A 16496-nucleotide genomic window follows, 5' to 3' on the forward strand; every position below is an offset into this window, starting at 1 on the left:
CAGTTGTTTTGGACAAATACAGGAGCACCTGGGTTGATGAGTAGTTCTGGCATGTAACTGCTACGGAATATTATTTGAGAAATGTAGAGATCGTTCCTTTCTTGTTATGCTGGATACAGGAATGTTTGGCTGAGCCACGGTATTAATCCCATTGGGGTTAATGAGATGTGACCACCTAGACTACAGCACGGCTCCATTTTAAGAACATTTGGGATTTTCCCTCTGCTTCTACTCCTGGACTGTAGTTTCGGTATTTCTCAGTAATGAATCTTGCCAAAATATCTATGCCAACATACATCTTTGCTATCAGTACTGCTGTAAGTATTGTTGGCTTTATAGATATTGATAATTGTAGCCAAGTTTGCAAGGCTCAATGCTGGAAGGGAAAAAAAAAAACTTGTCCCCCCGTTATCAGCAGCAGCTATTGAGCGGGCAAGGAGGCGGCACGGGCTGAGGGCACGAACCGCCGTGGGAAAGGACGCGCCAGCACGCTCCGCTCCATAGCGCTGCTGCGGGCGGGCGCGGGGCTCCGGCGCTGCTCCGCCGCGACCGGCTCGCAGATCTCGCCCAAAAGACGCTGCCGTCTTTCACACGGAGATCCTGCCGGGCCGTGCGGATACCGCTGGAAGGACGGGACCGTTACCAAGACTTGCTCCTCCCCGGGCGGCCGAAACCCCCAGCCGCCGCCTGCTCGCGCCCTTCCTGTTCGAGAGCAGAAAGCGGAGCTCCCCCCGCCCTCAGGTGGGCCCGGCGAGGCGCGAAGCCGCGCGTTGGGCGCCCCCGGCGCATGCGCTCCCGCCCTGCGCATGCGCGCTCGCCGTCCCGCTGCGCGGCGCCTTTGTGGCGGCGGGAGCGGGTGGCGCTAGGGCCCGGGGCCGCCTCCGCTCCCGCCGGGGGTCCCGACCCGTCCCGTTCTCCCTCCCTCCCCTCCTCATCTCCCGCGGGAGGCAAAGAAAGAGCGATGGCGGCGCGTTAGCCGGGTCGTCCTCGGCGCGGCCCGGCCCGGCGGCTGCGGCCCTCCCCGCCCCGTGCCGAGCGCAGCGGGCGCGCGCCTCGCCTCAGGCCGCGGCGGGAGCCGAGCGGGGCCCGGGAGGCCGCGGTCGCCGCTTCTTCTCCTCCTCTTCCTCCCTTCGGCCATGGCCACCGAGCTGGAGCCGCCGGCGGCCGGGGCCGTGCCGGGCGGAGCGCCGCTGGAGGCGGAGGAGGACGAGGAGCACTGGCTGTACGGCGGTACGGGCCGGCGGGGGCGGGCGCGGGCGCGGAGCCGTGGGTGCGGGTGCCCGCGCAAGGCGGGGGCTGTGGCCGGAGCCGTGCGGCTTTGGGGTCCCTCCAGCCCGGGCTGTCCCCGCAGCCCGCCTGGCTGCACGGCTCCGTGTTTCCCCTGCTCTGACGCGTTACAGAGCTGCGCAGAGATCCCCGCAGCCGCCGGCGGGTGCCTTTTCCTGTGCCTCTGCCTTTGGGATTGAGTCTGCTGCAGGCAGCTGCTGTTTCCCTTGTGGCTGTGGGGTCTTCTTGGCTGGCTGTGGGTTGTTGGTTTATTGGTTGCACCGTTTCTAGTTGAAATTTGTCAGCCTGCCCTGGGCTTACGCTTGCCGTGTCACAGCTCGGTATTTCTCTCACGGTGTGTATTCTGTACTTATGTCTTACCTCTGCTTTCACTTGAATAATTCTATTGTTACCGTTTTTCCAGATGACACCACTGGTAAGCAAGAAGACGGACCAACTTCTGGGTAAGTTGGAGGCTGTTTGTTCGTTCTTAGACTGTGCTGCAGAGGTTGAGGTGCGTTGAGCACAGCCTGAGGAATGCCATGGACCGGTGCTGCTGCCAGGTGCATCCCAGCCCTGCCCATCACACAGGGCCACCACCATCAGACTTGCACTTGCACGTGTGGAAGTTGGACTGGGTCAGTTGGCCCATTCGACTTAAAACTCTTACTCACATTTTTCCCCTCAAATAAATTTTAAATCAAATCTATATTCCAGTTTAATTTCCAGGGAAAATAAAGTGGCCTGGGGATAAGACTTCATGTTGGTCTGGTGTTGTTAAACCTGTGGCATGTCCTTTAGCCTGGAAAAGCTAAAAACCTTGAGCTTAAGTTAAACTCTTAACATCATCAAGTCAGTAACTTTTTTTTTTTTTTAATGTGTAAACTATGTGATTCAGGTAAGACTGTCAGATGAAAGCTATGGGGGTAGCCCAATGATCAGTATTGATTTCTGTGCATGAAACTATCACCTGCTCTTCTGGGCAGTAACTCCTCTGCAGTTGCAGTGTGTTCTGCACCAGCAGGCCTTTCTCTCAGTATTTGCTCTATGTTGCCATGTTTACGTGCAGGATGGTGTCAGAATGCCCCAATGTTGCCTGAGCTGTGATGTGCTCAGTGCCATCATGTGGCTCTTTGTCACGTTCACTTTTCCCTGAGGTCACTGTGAATCTGGTATCTGGAACTTCAGTGATTGTTACAGGTACTATCCTACTGCTGCAGTACGTATGCTGTGCTTAGGCAATATGACAAATTGACAAAAACCAACAAAACACAAGTTTTAGGCTGGCTTGGTAAGTGATTACCAAAAAACATTAAATGAGCGTTGTGAAAAAGAGCCTCCCTTGGTTTAGATCACAGAATTGTAGGGGTTAGAAGGGACCTAAGATCATCTAGTCCAACCCCCAACTAGAGTTGAGATAGTTAGCAACAAGTTTCTAGCATGAAACTGTTGTTTGTCCCTATCTTCTAGAAATAATTATGTTTTACAAGCAAGATTTAAAAACTGAATTTTCAGCAGGCATCTCCATTAGCTGTGATGCATGTGTCAGCAGCCTTGTTGCACAGTGAGTATCTTCCTGAATTCAGAGCTGTGGCACATTCTGAGAAGATGGCTCTGTTTGCAGCTCTGTGAGCAGCTACCCACAACAGCTGGGTTGGCTGCAGTGTTTGACTCTATCCGTGAATTGGAGTGCAGGACACAGGACCCACTGACACTCCCTGACCTAAAGGACATGTTGGGTACCTGCAGTCTGTGCACCATCTACATGCAGTGTGTGGGGTTACGTTGGTGTTCCAAGGAAATAGAGCAGCTGTGACGTTTCTTTGCCTGCAGATGATGGCTGTGGTCCTGTCAGGTTCTTTGTTCCTAGGTAGCAGACAGGTTAGGGATTGACTGTTACTTAGCAAATGTTTATTTGAACTCCAGTTCATAAATTTTAATGCACGCCCACAGATACTCCATGTGACTGGAAGCTGGAGGTAATACTTGTCACTCTTCCTTAGTTCAGTCATCTAGAATTCTTAAGAATGTTCTAGGAGTGAGGTTGATGTTACAAGTTGCCTGGATTTAGCAAACCATTGTTAAGGTTTTTGGAGACATCTGTGAGTAGCCATGCATCTTCTGGTCCTTGTGTAACAGCATGTCTGCAGCTTGGGTGTAATTCCAGAGACTGATTTTTCTCTTAGGCACATTTTCTAGTTTGTGTAACAGCAAGTATCTTCAGCCATCCTCAGTCTGCTGCTGAACCTTCATCCATCTCTTTGGTCTCCACTTGACTGAAGTTCTCTGTATAGGAGGGGATTTTGCAAGATGAGAGCTTCAGTGACAGCTCAGATTGTTCCTGTCTGGTTTTTTTTTTACTGATTTATTCTTTTTTCTTACTAGTTGCTGAGTTGTGTTAGTGTGATCTCTGGCTTATATGTTTGGTGTCTCCTTTTAGGCAGTCTCCTCTGTGGTTTTAATCTGACTAGTGTTGGGATTCTATTAGGTGTTACATGTGTTTCTTTTTGAAGATAACCTTGTGTGTGTTTATTATCAGTCATAATGTTTTAAATTAATTGCGGAGTTGCTGGTTTGGTTTTTGTCCCCACAAAGTCCTGGTGGCAGAACTGGCTTGGGCTGCTTCGGTGGTGTGTTATAAAAAACAAAATTGTTCTGAAATTCTGCTGGGTTTTTACCTGTACGTTAGAGAAGAATGGCTCCTCTTTGCCTTCCAGATCTGTAACATGCAGTATACTCCTTCCTAGCACGTGTGCCGGTTTGACTTCCTCGCTTGGTGAATGCAGTAGGCCATTAGTGTTTGTACCAAGTCTCTCACTGGAGATAAATCTGAAACTGGCTATTGTTGCTTTAGAACTAATCTGAAATGAAGAGTAAGGTGGGGTAGATACTTGTCTGTCTACTGGATAAATGTCCCTATTGTTTACTGTACACACATGTTAGTAGCAGTCTTTAGGACAAGATAAGTTTTGTTACGCTGTGGACGTTGAATTATTGTTTTATTCTATCATTGGCGTTTGTGTCAAACCAAAACTGAAAGCTGTTGCAGCAGCCACAAGCATAAACTGCTCAGTGATGTTTGGCCTTGCTGTCTGTCAGGTGTTCTTTGAAATCACTAACCTTGCTCTTCTCAGGAAAAGCAAAGCCAAACAAGGGAGGTTAACAGTTTGTCTTCTGTTTGAGCTAACTGCCAGCAGCATAAGCATGCTTCGTGAGTAGAACCACTGTATGAAAGTGACCTGGGCAGTTGTTTTAGAAATGTTTGTAGGTAAACCTCTGTCCACTGATTTTTACCTGTTGCATTTACTAGACATGCAGAATCTTCTCATCCTCTGCAAGATGCTCCTCAGGAGAGCCGGCCTGTCGGCAACGAAGACCGAGAGGTGTCACAGCATGTATGTGTTCTGCTGCAAATGGTAGATGGTTTTGTGCTTGTAAATATTCACATATAAAAAGATCTGTTTGTTAAGGTGCTGGTCCTGCTGTCAAATACCTTTGTACTGTTGTGGTATCCTGACAATTCCCAATGTTAATGACAGCAACAGGCTTCTCATCTTGGTCTGTCTTGCATAGAGGGGAGTAAGCTGTGGTCTGAGCACTGCTTATGCCCACTGAGGTGGTGAAGGAAGGCCTCTGATGCCACAGGCTGAAAGGAAAAGTATGGTGTTGCTGTCAGCTCAATATGTTACTTGGGAGTCAGTAAAATACAGGGAACGCTGCAATAGAAGGCCCAAAGTGCTGAGTTTGCTGGGGGTCTCATTTTGCTTCTTCCTCAGACCTCATCTCATTGCTGAATGGGTGGGAAGAGGCTTGCATCTCCCCTCCCTTTTCCTCCAGCCTTTCAGTGGGGTTATTTTCTGCCACTGTGGTATGTTAATAGCATTCCTGGAGAGCATTCTATCAAACCTGCTTGCTATGGAAAGGGAGGGAGCGTTGGAAACTACTTTCCCATGTCCTTTTGTAGTGGTGAAATGTTAATTCAGATCATGCATCTTATAAAACTGCACCTGCTGGAAGTTTCCTGTGATCTTGGACGCCAGCAGCAGAGGTGTGTTCTTGATCTCAGTGAGTGCTGCACTGAAGGCAGATCAACTGCAAAATTAATGTGTATAGTCAATAAACTCAATGTGAGAAATGAGCCAAACAGAGCTCCTCAGCAGCTTCCTGCTGTGAAGTTTGTGGTGTGAGAGCATACTTATTCCAAGGGCCTTATGAGGAGGCTGGTGAATATTTTGGTGACTTTATCTGTAGTTTTATACCATGACTGTGGACCAGTGAAGGAATATCGCTCTCCCACCTCTCTCAAAGAAAGCAGGAGAGTGGATCTGTGAGATGTGTTGCAATTCTTTGAACTGGGTTAAACCAGTCCCACCTTGAGAAATCCTGCTTTGATTCTCGTCTAGGGTCATTTTTTCAAAGGACACAGCAGTTTCTTCTTGGCACCTGTCTGTTTATGCTGAAGGCAGGTTGCATCCATGGGTGTTTTTTTTTTTTGTCTCCATAGACAGCTTTGGAGTGCAGTAGAAAGCATTACCTTTTTATCAGGTCTTTCAGTATAACAGACCTTCCTCACGCAAGATTTATAAGATTAGAATTACTGTTTAGGGGAACTTCTCACTTTTATGTGTTAATAAACTCCTGCGTGTTTTTTATTATTGTAAGGCCCTTCCAAGTGGAGAGGATGATGAAGAAGACAGTGACAGTGACAGCGATGACGACGACGTGAAAGTTACTATTGGCAATATTAAAACGGGAGCACCGTCATACATGTATGTATGTCTGGTAGTGGTGACAGGTTTTGATGCAAAGCAGAGCTGCCATATTCATTGGAAGTGGGAATAAGGGTCAGTCTGTATCCTGGGAGGCATGGGAGCGATGGCCAGAAAGCAGGAAAGGAATTGTTTGTTGAAATCCATTTCTAAAGTCAGAATGATAATGGATCTGCTGCTGGAAAATTAACTGAATATTTATCACTTGATTGAGTAAAATTGAAGGTGGGAAGCTACATGTAATTCATCAGCTGTGAAAACTTAGAGAAGCAAGATCTGTATTGTTAAGAATTTACAGAAGCTGTGAACTGATTAGTTTCAACTGTCTGGTTTTTTATGGTTCACAATATGGTTCACAAATGGTGAGGCTGGTTTGTGAACCAGGAAATAGTGTCACTGAATTAAAATTGTACCTACATTGGCTTAATGAAAATAAGACAGTATTTTTGCTTTTAGCTACCTTCCTCTTAAAGAAATGGCTTGCATGTACTTTGCAGTGTATTCTAATTTTTTTACTTCATATGTTTCTTACATCTCTGGTCATGGAGGTGATTGGAGTCTGGTGGATTGCTTTGACTAGCAGTGCTCCATCCTTTCTGTCAGCAGCTCACTAGATTTTGCATACATCCGTTTTGAAATCTGATCCTTCTTTGTCTCACCTCAGTCTGTGATATAGGTGCAGCTTTAATTTCTGTGTTGCTCAGTTCCATTTAAATAACTGTACTCATTCTTGTAGCTGCCAGCAGCTCTTTGAAATACCTTTTTTGTTCTTGATTAAGACAACTCCCTCATATCAGTGTTGTTGGCCAGTATGTTTCCTATGTTTCCATAGGGTTAGAGTGCCAAATGAATCTCACTTTCAGGGTGCTCCTGCTTAGTATTAAAAATTGTAGAGAGGTGTGAGTAAACTGAAGTGAACCAAGTGTCTTGTGAAGGATGTCAGTGTTTTACTGTACTTTTTGTGGAAGAACTCCAAATAATTTGTCTGAATACCAACCTTGTGATTCTTTTCCATATAGGGGAACTCCTATGAATCTAAACTTAAAAACGGGTAGAGGCTATGGAGCATCAGCTTCAGGTATTGCTGTTACTTTTATCCTTCATATTTTGTAATATTTCATTTCTCTGGCAGTGACAGCCAAAGCAGCTGCACATCTCGTGCTCTGTTTAGAGGGAAATAAATTAGTGAATCTGATCAAGTCAAGTAATTTCTTTATGCAAGCAGCTTACCCTCTGATTGAGAATATGAGCACAAATTTCCCTTGGGAGTTCTGTACCCAGTGGTTTTCTTTTGACTCTAGTTGGTACGCTGTCTGCTCAAGATAAATCCTGAAAAAGCTTTTTGTTTTTAAGCATTTTTGAGGAGGGAGAAGATAGTATTTTGCATGGGGAGAAAAGTTCTTTTCTTTGTTTGGGGTATATTTCATGCTTGCTGTAATCATTTGCTCCTGTAGTATCAGTCTGTGTTGAATTTGCTTCTCTGTTATTTAACTGCAAGTGCAGAATACTCTGGCACTTCACAGAGTTAGTAATCTATATTCTTTTATTTGAAAGTTGACTGTGGTTTCTTCCATGCTGTAAAGCCAGCATTTAAATGTAATTCAGAGTAGCACTTTTTTAACTAGAGCAATTTGCTCTCAGATTAGTGGATTAAAGGTAGTAACAGTTTCTCTTTCTCCAAAGCCAAGTTGCAGCCCAAAGGTATTGATTTAGATGCTGCGGGGAATATAAACGGATTGCCTGTTATAGAAGTGGATTTAGATTCATTTGAAGACAAGCCATGGAGGAAACCAGGTGGGGCCTCACAGTTTCTTGTGGTAAATATTTTTTGCAGTTGTCTTTTTAATTTCATGTGTATTTCCTGTCCATTTATTGCTGCCAGTGAAGGGGGATGCCAGATCTTATTCTGCTCAGCCTCTGATGTCTATCTAGACAACTGGTTATGTTTACTGATTGATCGAGCCACACTTGTACCTAAAGTTGGTTTGCATTTAATTTATTGATACAATCTTCCTAAAAAGAACACTTTTTAAAGCACTCTGTTAATTCACTAGCAGTGAACACTGCACTGATAGCAATACAATGAAGTTGTTGGCCTAAGGGTGACACATGCTCTGTCCTTCATGTGCAGCAGCTGCTCACTTCCATCTTGTGGCCACACTCCCAGCCACCCCATGCAGCTTTCTCATGTGGGTGGTGGGTAAAGCATCCCCTCTTCAGGGCAGTGGTCGTGAGCATTGTGGTGTTGCAGTGTATCCTAACACAAAAGCAGTTTTTTCTCTTAAATTCTACTGCTGCAGACAGTTGACTAAAGGAGAAGAGCAAAATGCTTTCGACTCTGATATGGCTATGGTTTTTCTTTTAGAAAAGCAGCATTGCCTAATTCTCAGCCAGATTCTGCCCCTGTGTGTATGACTGAGTAAGCAGTCACCACTTACTACTTCAGGGCAATGTTATGTAGGCAGAACTCTGGACAGCAGATGATTGTATATACGCAGTCCCTTTGTCTTCATCATTTGTATGAGGGAGGCTTCTCGGAAGTCACAGCTGTGAGATACTACAAATGAACTTGTATCAAATTAAGATGATAAAAGAGCAGTAAGTGAAAAAGCCAAAGAGATCCAGGTATTTGCTGTGCTAATTTAATAAAATACTTAACAAAATATTAGCTGAAATGTAAAATCCACTTGTCTCTTTACAGAAATATTATTTTCCCAGGTGCACCTATATATTACCTATCTTTCAGAAATTTTAATATGCTTAGTAAGTAGTACTTCTGTAAGGTTATCTGTGGCATATTGTAGATATCTCGTCTGCCTGAAATGAAGGCTGTCAGAATATAGCAGTGCAAATAACTGCATTGATGTATTATGGTGTCAAACCAGCACTAAGCAGCCCATGATTAATGATAGCCAGTATAGAAGTTGTAGCTTTTTGTATGTAGGAGTTTTCCTATTGATTATGATGTGAGAATGAGGGGACTACGAAGAGAAGACTGAAAGGAAAACAATGAAGTGAAGTTCAAAGTCAAAGCATGGAAATCAGTGTGGTTGTGCTGACATCCCTGGACCAAAACAGAGCCAACTAGACTTAAAAAATAGCATTGGAGTATGCATAGAGAAGGAAGGTGTCGGCAGAGGTGTGGCCCGTAAGTTTATTTGAGATGGCAGGTAAGTAGCTTACTCAGCAGCCTTTCAGGTTTGTGTCCTTTAATTGTTCAGCAGGTTGGTATCTCTTCTAGGGAGAGAGAGAATGACAAAGTATGGTGTGGAAAAAATAATAGAAGGCTGAAATATAGGCCAGTCAGAGAGATAAGTGAGTGTTTCTGAATCTGTGTTGCTGACATCTGTGTATTTGGGAGGTACAACAGGAGGAGTGGCTTACCTTGGAGATAAACTACAACCTCACTTTGTAGATCCAGAACCATGACCAGAGGGTTGTGCTAAGCCCTTGTGCATCAGCTGCTTGTTTTAGAACTGGCTGGCTGGGAGCGTCCATGCAAGGGACACTTTAGCAAGGTGCAAGATGCCCTATGTTTCCTGCTGCCACTTGTGCCTTGCAGAGCTGCAGCATGTGTCTCTGTGCATCTGCATTCGTTTGGCAAGGAGTTGAGGCCTCTTCTTGCTCAGAAGCGTTCAAGTGGAAATTGTACGTTTTACAGGAGAGTGAATGTCAAACTAAGATAACATCTTGAATGATCACAGTTAGGACTGTGACCAGGATGTAATAGTATAGTATGAGCCATATCACTCCATTTACTGGTGGTGCTTCGTGTGCTTTCCCCAGTTCTCAGCTCTTTTGGACAATTGTAGGAAACCAGACTGAAAAAAGAATCCAGTTATTGAATAGCTGTCTGCAAGCCTCTCTTTTTATAGCCTGCATACACACGTTCCTGTACTCCCCGAGCAGTCCTGCTGCTGTCTAGGCTGCAGTCCTCCTCCCACTCCAAGTTGCAGCAGTCTTAGCTGTGTCACACAGCAGCTTTCTGACAGAATGAAATGAACTCTGTAAATACAAGGACTAGTTCTCTTAACTTTGTTTAAGCTGTTAAAAGACAGTTTGAGAATGCAGACCTACCAGAATCCCAGTGTTAATTTCCACTCCCTTTATCAGGTGCTGATCTTTCTGATTACTTTAACTACGGATTCAATGAAGAAACGTGGAAAGCTTATTGTGAAAAGCAGCGACGGCTTCAGCTTGGGTTGGATCCTGCTCCTCCCATCAGCACTGAAAATAAGATCACGGTGGGTGACATGTATACAGTGCATACAGTAAAGCTAGGGCTTGTTTTTGTGTAGTCATGGAGATAGTATCAGAGCACACGGACTTAAACTACTGAGCTGTTCTCTATTCCTTTCAATGATGAGAAATACAAAAATATATCTTAAAAGATTAAATCACACTGCTAAAAATCTTGTCTCTGTGGAGCGAACAGCTTGGCAAGTCTGAACTGCTTGACCTGAGTTGATTTCTGCTTGACTTTGAGGTTGTCCAGGTTTTAGGGTGTCTGATTGGTAGATCCTGTGGATAGGAGTATGATTGATTTCAGGGTTGACCTGAGTGGAGCTGGATAGCAGTGGTTGTTGCTTATTCTTGTTGCAGTTGTGTAGCTGCATTTTGTGTTTAGTGATTGCTTTGGATGTGAGCCTTTGTAGAATTTCATTAGGTGGCTAACAGCTGTGAATCTGAACTCAAACCAACAAATTGAGCACATGTTACTATTTTCAGTTTTGATTTGAGGACTACATGAAACTGAATGTGAGATCATTAAACTTTTGGACTTCTGATGGGTTAAAAAGGGGCAGCAGGTAGGAATAACCAACTACTTTATAGGAATGTCAGCCTCCTTGACTGTAGAGTAGGTTGCTTGTTTCTAGGAGCACTGTAATGGTTTCTCATTGGAGACCTTCAGTGCAGTATCATCTCTGATGCTTCATTGATTTGAAAGTAATTGCATTAAATCTGTGTATTATGTACTATTTTCCTTAGGTCCAGCAAGGGCGAACAGGAAATGCTGAAAAAGAAGTGGAAAACAATATCATCAAAACAGAATTCAAAACAGACTTCTTGGCTCTAGTGGGAGGACGCATGAAAGCTGGGCCTCCTCCTAATAGGTAAGAAGTGATGCAGATACAAAGCTTGCAAGCACTCTGGTGTAGTTGGTATCCACCTGGGCTACATCTGAATCTCCTCGAACTTGAAACATAAGGAAGATTTAATTTTACAGGAAGCTACTTCGTTCATTTTTTCCCTGTTGTCAATTGCAGCAGTGCTTTGCTTAAGGTTGTACAGCCCCTGCCTGCTCATTTATGGGTCCCTGTACTCTGACCCAAGTGGGAAACACAAGACAAATCCCTCAGCTCCAAGAGCATGCCTTGCTGACTGCTCATGCTTACTTGACTTTTTCTTATTCCCTTGATGTTAGTCTTTGCTTTTAAATGAGGATGAATTACATGTTTGGCAACTGATGAGAGGAACTATTGGTTTCTGAAAATGTGTGCTACAGTGCTAGATGTGTACAAATTTGTATCTTCCTGCCACAAGAAGAAGGGTTACTTTGATTGACAGCCACTGCAGGGAAAATCACTTTGACTTTATATTTTTTAATCAAAAGCTTCAGAAAAATAAAGCTGTGAGGAACTAGAAAGGTCAGGGACTTGGAGTCCTATCTTGCACAGATTAGTCTTATATCCCAGCTTTTCCTTTTCCACATAAAGTTTTGTCTGAGAGAGAATTGACCAAATACTTTAAGAATAAGCTTATAAATCACTTCTTGGTCTGTTTGCATGTGAGCACTTCACTCACTTTGCTAGTATTTCTGTCACTGTTCATAGTGTCATCAGATTGGTCCTGTTTTTTCCAGATGTTATACATCCCTCCCAGACTTCAAAAAATGTACAGCCTTGTAAGGGAAGCTGGTGCTGTTTTAATTATGCTGCATTTTTGTCCATTTTAACTTGCAGTCTTGTTTTGGAAGTACTGATACAGGCTAATGGACCAGGAAGAATATCCTCATGCACTGGAGCATCACTCAAAATCATGGGCTTTAGCAATGAGATTTCTTTTTTTTCCTTAGACGAAGTAAGCAGGTTTCACTGAGTAATCTTCCCGGCTAGCTGGCTTGGTTTTTGTTCACCTTGTCTAAATTGCCTACAGAGTTAGAAAATTCTGCTAAATGGGAAAAGTTAAAATGTTTTGGTTTTCTTTTCTATCATAACTGCTGGAAACCATGTCTAAGGCCAAATTTACACAAATCTATTGCTTTGTTATTATAGGATGAGGGGCTCTTAAACTTCCCTTGTGGATGCCTCTCTCTCTCAAACTTGTAATGATGTTACAATAAGCTCCTATAAAAATGGTTTAGTCCTGAGCAAAATGCGGGTACGGATGAAAAAGTACAAACCAGAATGCAGTTTCTGTGGCTGATTTTCACCAGTGCCCAGATAGTGCTGTTTTTGGGCTACGTGAGTATACTTTTGTCCAAAGATTCAATCTTGACTTTGCTGAAGACAGTGGCAAAACTTTTTTTGACTGACAGAGTGCTGGGGGATAGGAGAGAAAGTGTAACAATCTGATTTATAGTTTCAGTGGTATCAGCATCAATTGGAAGACTGGACAGAAACTAAGAGAAATCTAGACTTGTCATGCTAAAGGCTTCTCTTGATAAATATTATTTTTCATTCAGCATGATTCGATTATTTATTTTTGAGCCTAAAAAGATGCATCTGCTTTGTACCAGGAAGCTGGGTGGAACAATTGATGTGATCGGTGGCCAGGCAGGCACAATCAGGAGAGTGGAGGGAAGACGACGTGATAAGCATGCCTCTGAAGAAAATCCAATTCAGGTACATGTTTTGAGCTGCCTTGAAAATAATCTGATATTTTTACTGTGTTTTCAGTGAGCCCTGAAAAAAGTCTGTGCATTCCTGATCTGCCATGTAACTGAAGCATCTATGGAGTAGTAGTATCACCCCTCCTAATGTGTATGCGTGTATCACTCTCTTTTGCAGGCTGAGTTAACTTTGGTGCTAAAAGCTTTACCTTGCTAGGAGCTAGGGATTGTCCTGTCAAACACCAACCTTCCCATCTGGATGGGAATGCCCAGTTTCCCTTTCTTATTGGATCTCCCAAGGTATTCTCAGATTGCTGAGGTGGGGGGCTCCCATGTGGATTTTTCCCTTCCCCTCCACTGGAATTTCCAATCTTGTAGCAGAGAACTTCTGTGAGGGGCTTGCATTTCTTCAGAGTAACATTTAGACTAAGCATCATGAGACATCATCTGCACTTCAGATTTGGAGTGGGCCTGTGTTACTGAATCTTAAAAGAAGTAAAAGCCTGCAGCTTCAAACTGGATCCAGTTCAGATCTTTTACATCCATCATTTTCTGGTAGGCTTATATGGAAAGAACTCATCTCGTATCACCTTACTAACCACCCTTAATTCACACACACACACACAAAAAAAAAAGAAAGCCACATTACCCTTTCTGGGACCAATTTCTATTTTGTTTTCACATGTGTTTTCAAGGTCTGTTTACTTCTTAGTGGTCAGTTCCCAGCTTCTACCAACTGAGGCCGAAAAAGGAATTTGCTATGAGAAAGTTTGCTGGGTAATGGTTATTGTTCCTCCCACTTAGAAGCATTGGTACCTGTGTTTCCAAGTTGTTCTGGTCTCCCTACATATTGATCATTCCTTCAGCAGTAGCGTGTGTTTAACCTACTTTTGTCAGATATGTGAATCCAGTCTTCCTCTGGCCTACATGGACACAATCTAGAGCAGAATTTGGACTCTTCTTTTTGTCCTTGTGAAAGATAAACTGGATTTAAAAAAGACAAAAAGGAGACAAATAGGAAGCAGTGTGGTGTCACCCTTAAGGATGGCTGCTCTTGTTTGGAAGCCTGTGCAGGTGGCTGTTCTATTGGAGGTTGAATCCAACCTCTCAGAAATGGATCAAATGGTGTTTGTAGCACTGAAATGTTGAGCTGTCTTGCGCAGTTGTGTATACTACTTGAATCTGGTCATGCTGATGTTCAGCTTAAGAGAAGGTATGTTTGTAAGTATATTGTTTACTTTCTTCCTCCTGAAGGGGTGCTGTGCCCAGGCCCAGCACAGCCTAATCTGTCAGGTATCACAGGGCCGGTTTGGCTGATTCAGTTCCTTTATGCTGGTGCATTGAGGTCCGTTCTTCAGGAATGAATAGATTAAAACAGTTGTCTTTTTCTCTGCCTCTCAAGGTTCTCGGGGATCACGGAAGCAAACCCCAGCCCCCGCAGCAGCCCCAGCAGCCGGCACAGCCGCAGCAGCCCCCCCAGCAGCAGCCCTTTGCTCCCCCAGCCGGCCCTCCACCACCCCCACTCGCCGGACCACCTCCACCGCACTTCCTGCACCCTCCTCCACCCGTCACCTCTGTGCCACCACCACTGCACCCTCCAGGTGAGTGCTGAGCAGTGCAGACATCCCGGGCTGGGGCATCCCAGGCTCAGCAAATCAGAGGTTATGTCGTAGTCAGGCAGCAGGTCCTTAGGCTTTACCAATCATTGCTCAGTGTGTCGACCGTTTTAATGTTTGTCCATTTTTGAAATGGCATCTGTTCCTTGAAAAAAAAACCAACATCTAAGGTTTGTTTCCGTGAGAGGGTCTTCAGATGTTGTGGATCCTTTTGCTGTATTGATAAATGTAGGGAAATGGGTTTCTGGTTATCTGTGGGGGAAGCCAAGGGCGCAAGAATTGCTGTCCTGTGTGAGGTCAGCAGGCTGTTTAGTACAGCACCTGGCTGGTTCTGTGTGCTTCAAGAATGATGCTAGAACTGCATTATATGAAGGTAAACAGATCATAATTTAAGAGAGTAATACTTTGTAAACCAGTTACTGCTTACTAGCACAGTTTTGTTTTTTTTCACTGGCTTGTTTCTTCAAATGTGTGAAACTTTGTTCAAAAGCTTTAGCATGAGGTACAGAGGGTGACGTGCTTTGCCTGTTGTCCTCACTTGTTTTTCTTGCTTGTTCCTTTCCATAGGTCTGCCGCCGCCCGGTCCTATTCCAGGTAGGTGTTAACTTGCTCTAATAACAGCAGCATGCACAGATGGCCCTATTGAGCATTTGGATTAAGTAACTCAAAAGAGGATGACACCAAGGCCCATTTTAGATCACAATTAATCTATGGTTAATAAACTTCAGTGCAGTGCTGAACTTTGGCTGCTTATCTTGTATTTTGGGCCTGAATAATAATTACTAGGGATTCATACTTTTTTTTTTTTTCTTTTAAATCTGAAGAACAATGCAGGCGTTGAATTAAAGATAGCAAAGGCCACTTAAATTTGAAATAGTTTAGTTCTTATTTTGACATCTTACACAGCAAGTCTTTGAGTGACAAATTGATGATTTGTATAGGAATTTAGAGTGTGAGACTGAGCAGAAGGAATGCAAGAAATGCATCAGAAGCCTTTGCTCCCTAGCTTGCCTTGAGAGCTGGTGAATGCTAATAAAGAAATGTAACAATCAGTCTTTTGCATATACTGTAAACCTCACTAGCTTAAAGCTGTCATAAAACTGCGTATCATTTAACTATTTTTTTTTCTAGTATAAGTTTTGCCTAGTCCAGGGAAGAAAAGAAAGTGTATCAATTTGTGTAGCCATAGTTCTGACTAGATGCTGTACATCTGCAAATCCAAGGCTGGTGGCCACCACATACGTGCAGTCAGGCCACTGCCTCTGCATTGATTCATCTACTTGCAAAAGGTCTGCACCCAAAGCACTTTTTTGGACTTAATGTGCTTGTCCTCACTGTGTGTCAGACATGTTGGACTTGTTGCACAGCTTTTGTGTTTGTGCTCTTGTGTTCATGGTATGCCCAAGGCTTCCCAAATAGGAATACAGAAAACCTCTACCAGATGGGCTATCTCTGAAACTGAGATAATTTCTATTTGTTAAAACATCACTCTTTGTGCTCCTCTCAGTGTACATTAACGTTGCAGAGCTGGTTCTTCTTGCAGTCCTTAAAGGAGCCTGCTCATAGTAAACTTGGATTTAGAAAATTGTACTGCAGTGAAACTGGATACAAATACTGTTCTTGATTCTAGAAGTTGCAGCACCCAGGTGCTAGTCACGTGCATTTAGACTGAAGTTATTTGGGAGGAGTAAGGTGGAAGAAATAACTAGGCTGTTGCAAGGAACTTACAGTGCAGGTAACAAGGTTGAAAAGGGAGATGAAGGAGGATACCTGCTAATTATGGTAATGAAGGTGATCCACCTCCATTATACTGAGGTGTTTATAACAGTAGCACTTTGAAGTACTTACACTTGGTGAGCAAATGTGATGGAAATGCTCTAGGTATTGTATTTTATTGGAAGATGTTTTTTTTTCTAGTATAAAAAGCATCTAAGGGTGAGATGTCTTTCAACTTGTTTGCAGCACAGGTCTCTGCAAGATGAGTTAGAGACTTCAGGCTACTTCTATTGCAGT

General features: G+C 44.0%; 1 protein-coding gene across 1 annotated transcript in view; it reads left to right on the top strand.

Moving 5' to 3' along the window:
- Positions 1-842: 842 nt before the first annotated feature.
- Positions 843-16496, top strand: part of LOC136044326 (pre-mRNA 3'-end-processing factor FIP1-like) — a 23849-nt gene continuing 8195 nt past the window's right edge. The window contains exons 1-11 of the mRNA XM_065729586.1: positions 843-1230; positions 1691-1730; positions 4577-4661; positions 5929-6035; positions 7055-7113; positions 7719-7829; positions 10149-10279; positions 11025-11149; positions 12775-12880; positions 14270-14468; positions 15051-15077. Coding sequence (XP_065585658.1) covers positions 1137-1230; positions 1691-1730; positions 4577-4661; positions 5929-6035; positions 7055-7113; positions 7719-7829; positions 10149-10279; positions 11025-11149; positions 12775-12880; positions 14270-14468; positions 15051-15077 — 1084 coding nt within the window. The 5' untranslated portion in view covers positions 843-1136. The remainder of the gene's footprint in view (positions 1231-1690; positions 1731-4576; positions 4662-5928; positions 6036-7054; positions 7114-7718; positions 7830-10148; positions 10280-11024; positions 11150-12774; positions 12881-14269; positions 14469-15050; positions 15078-16496) is intronic.

Source organism: Cyrtonyx montezumae, unplaced genomic scaffold, assembly GCF_038088225.1.
Source record: "Cyrtonyx montezumae isolate F1298 unplaced genomic scaffold, pur_monq_1.0 scaffold_11, whole genome shotgun sequence".
In the NCBI taxonomy this organism is placed as follows: Eukaryota; Metazoa; Chordata; class Aves; order Galliformes; family Odontophoridae; genus Cyrtonyx; species Cyrtonyx montezumae.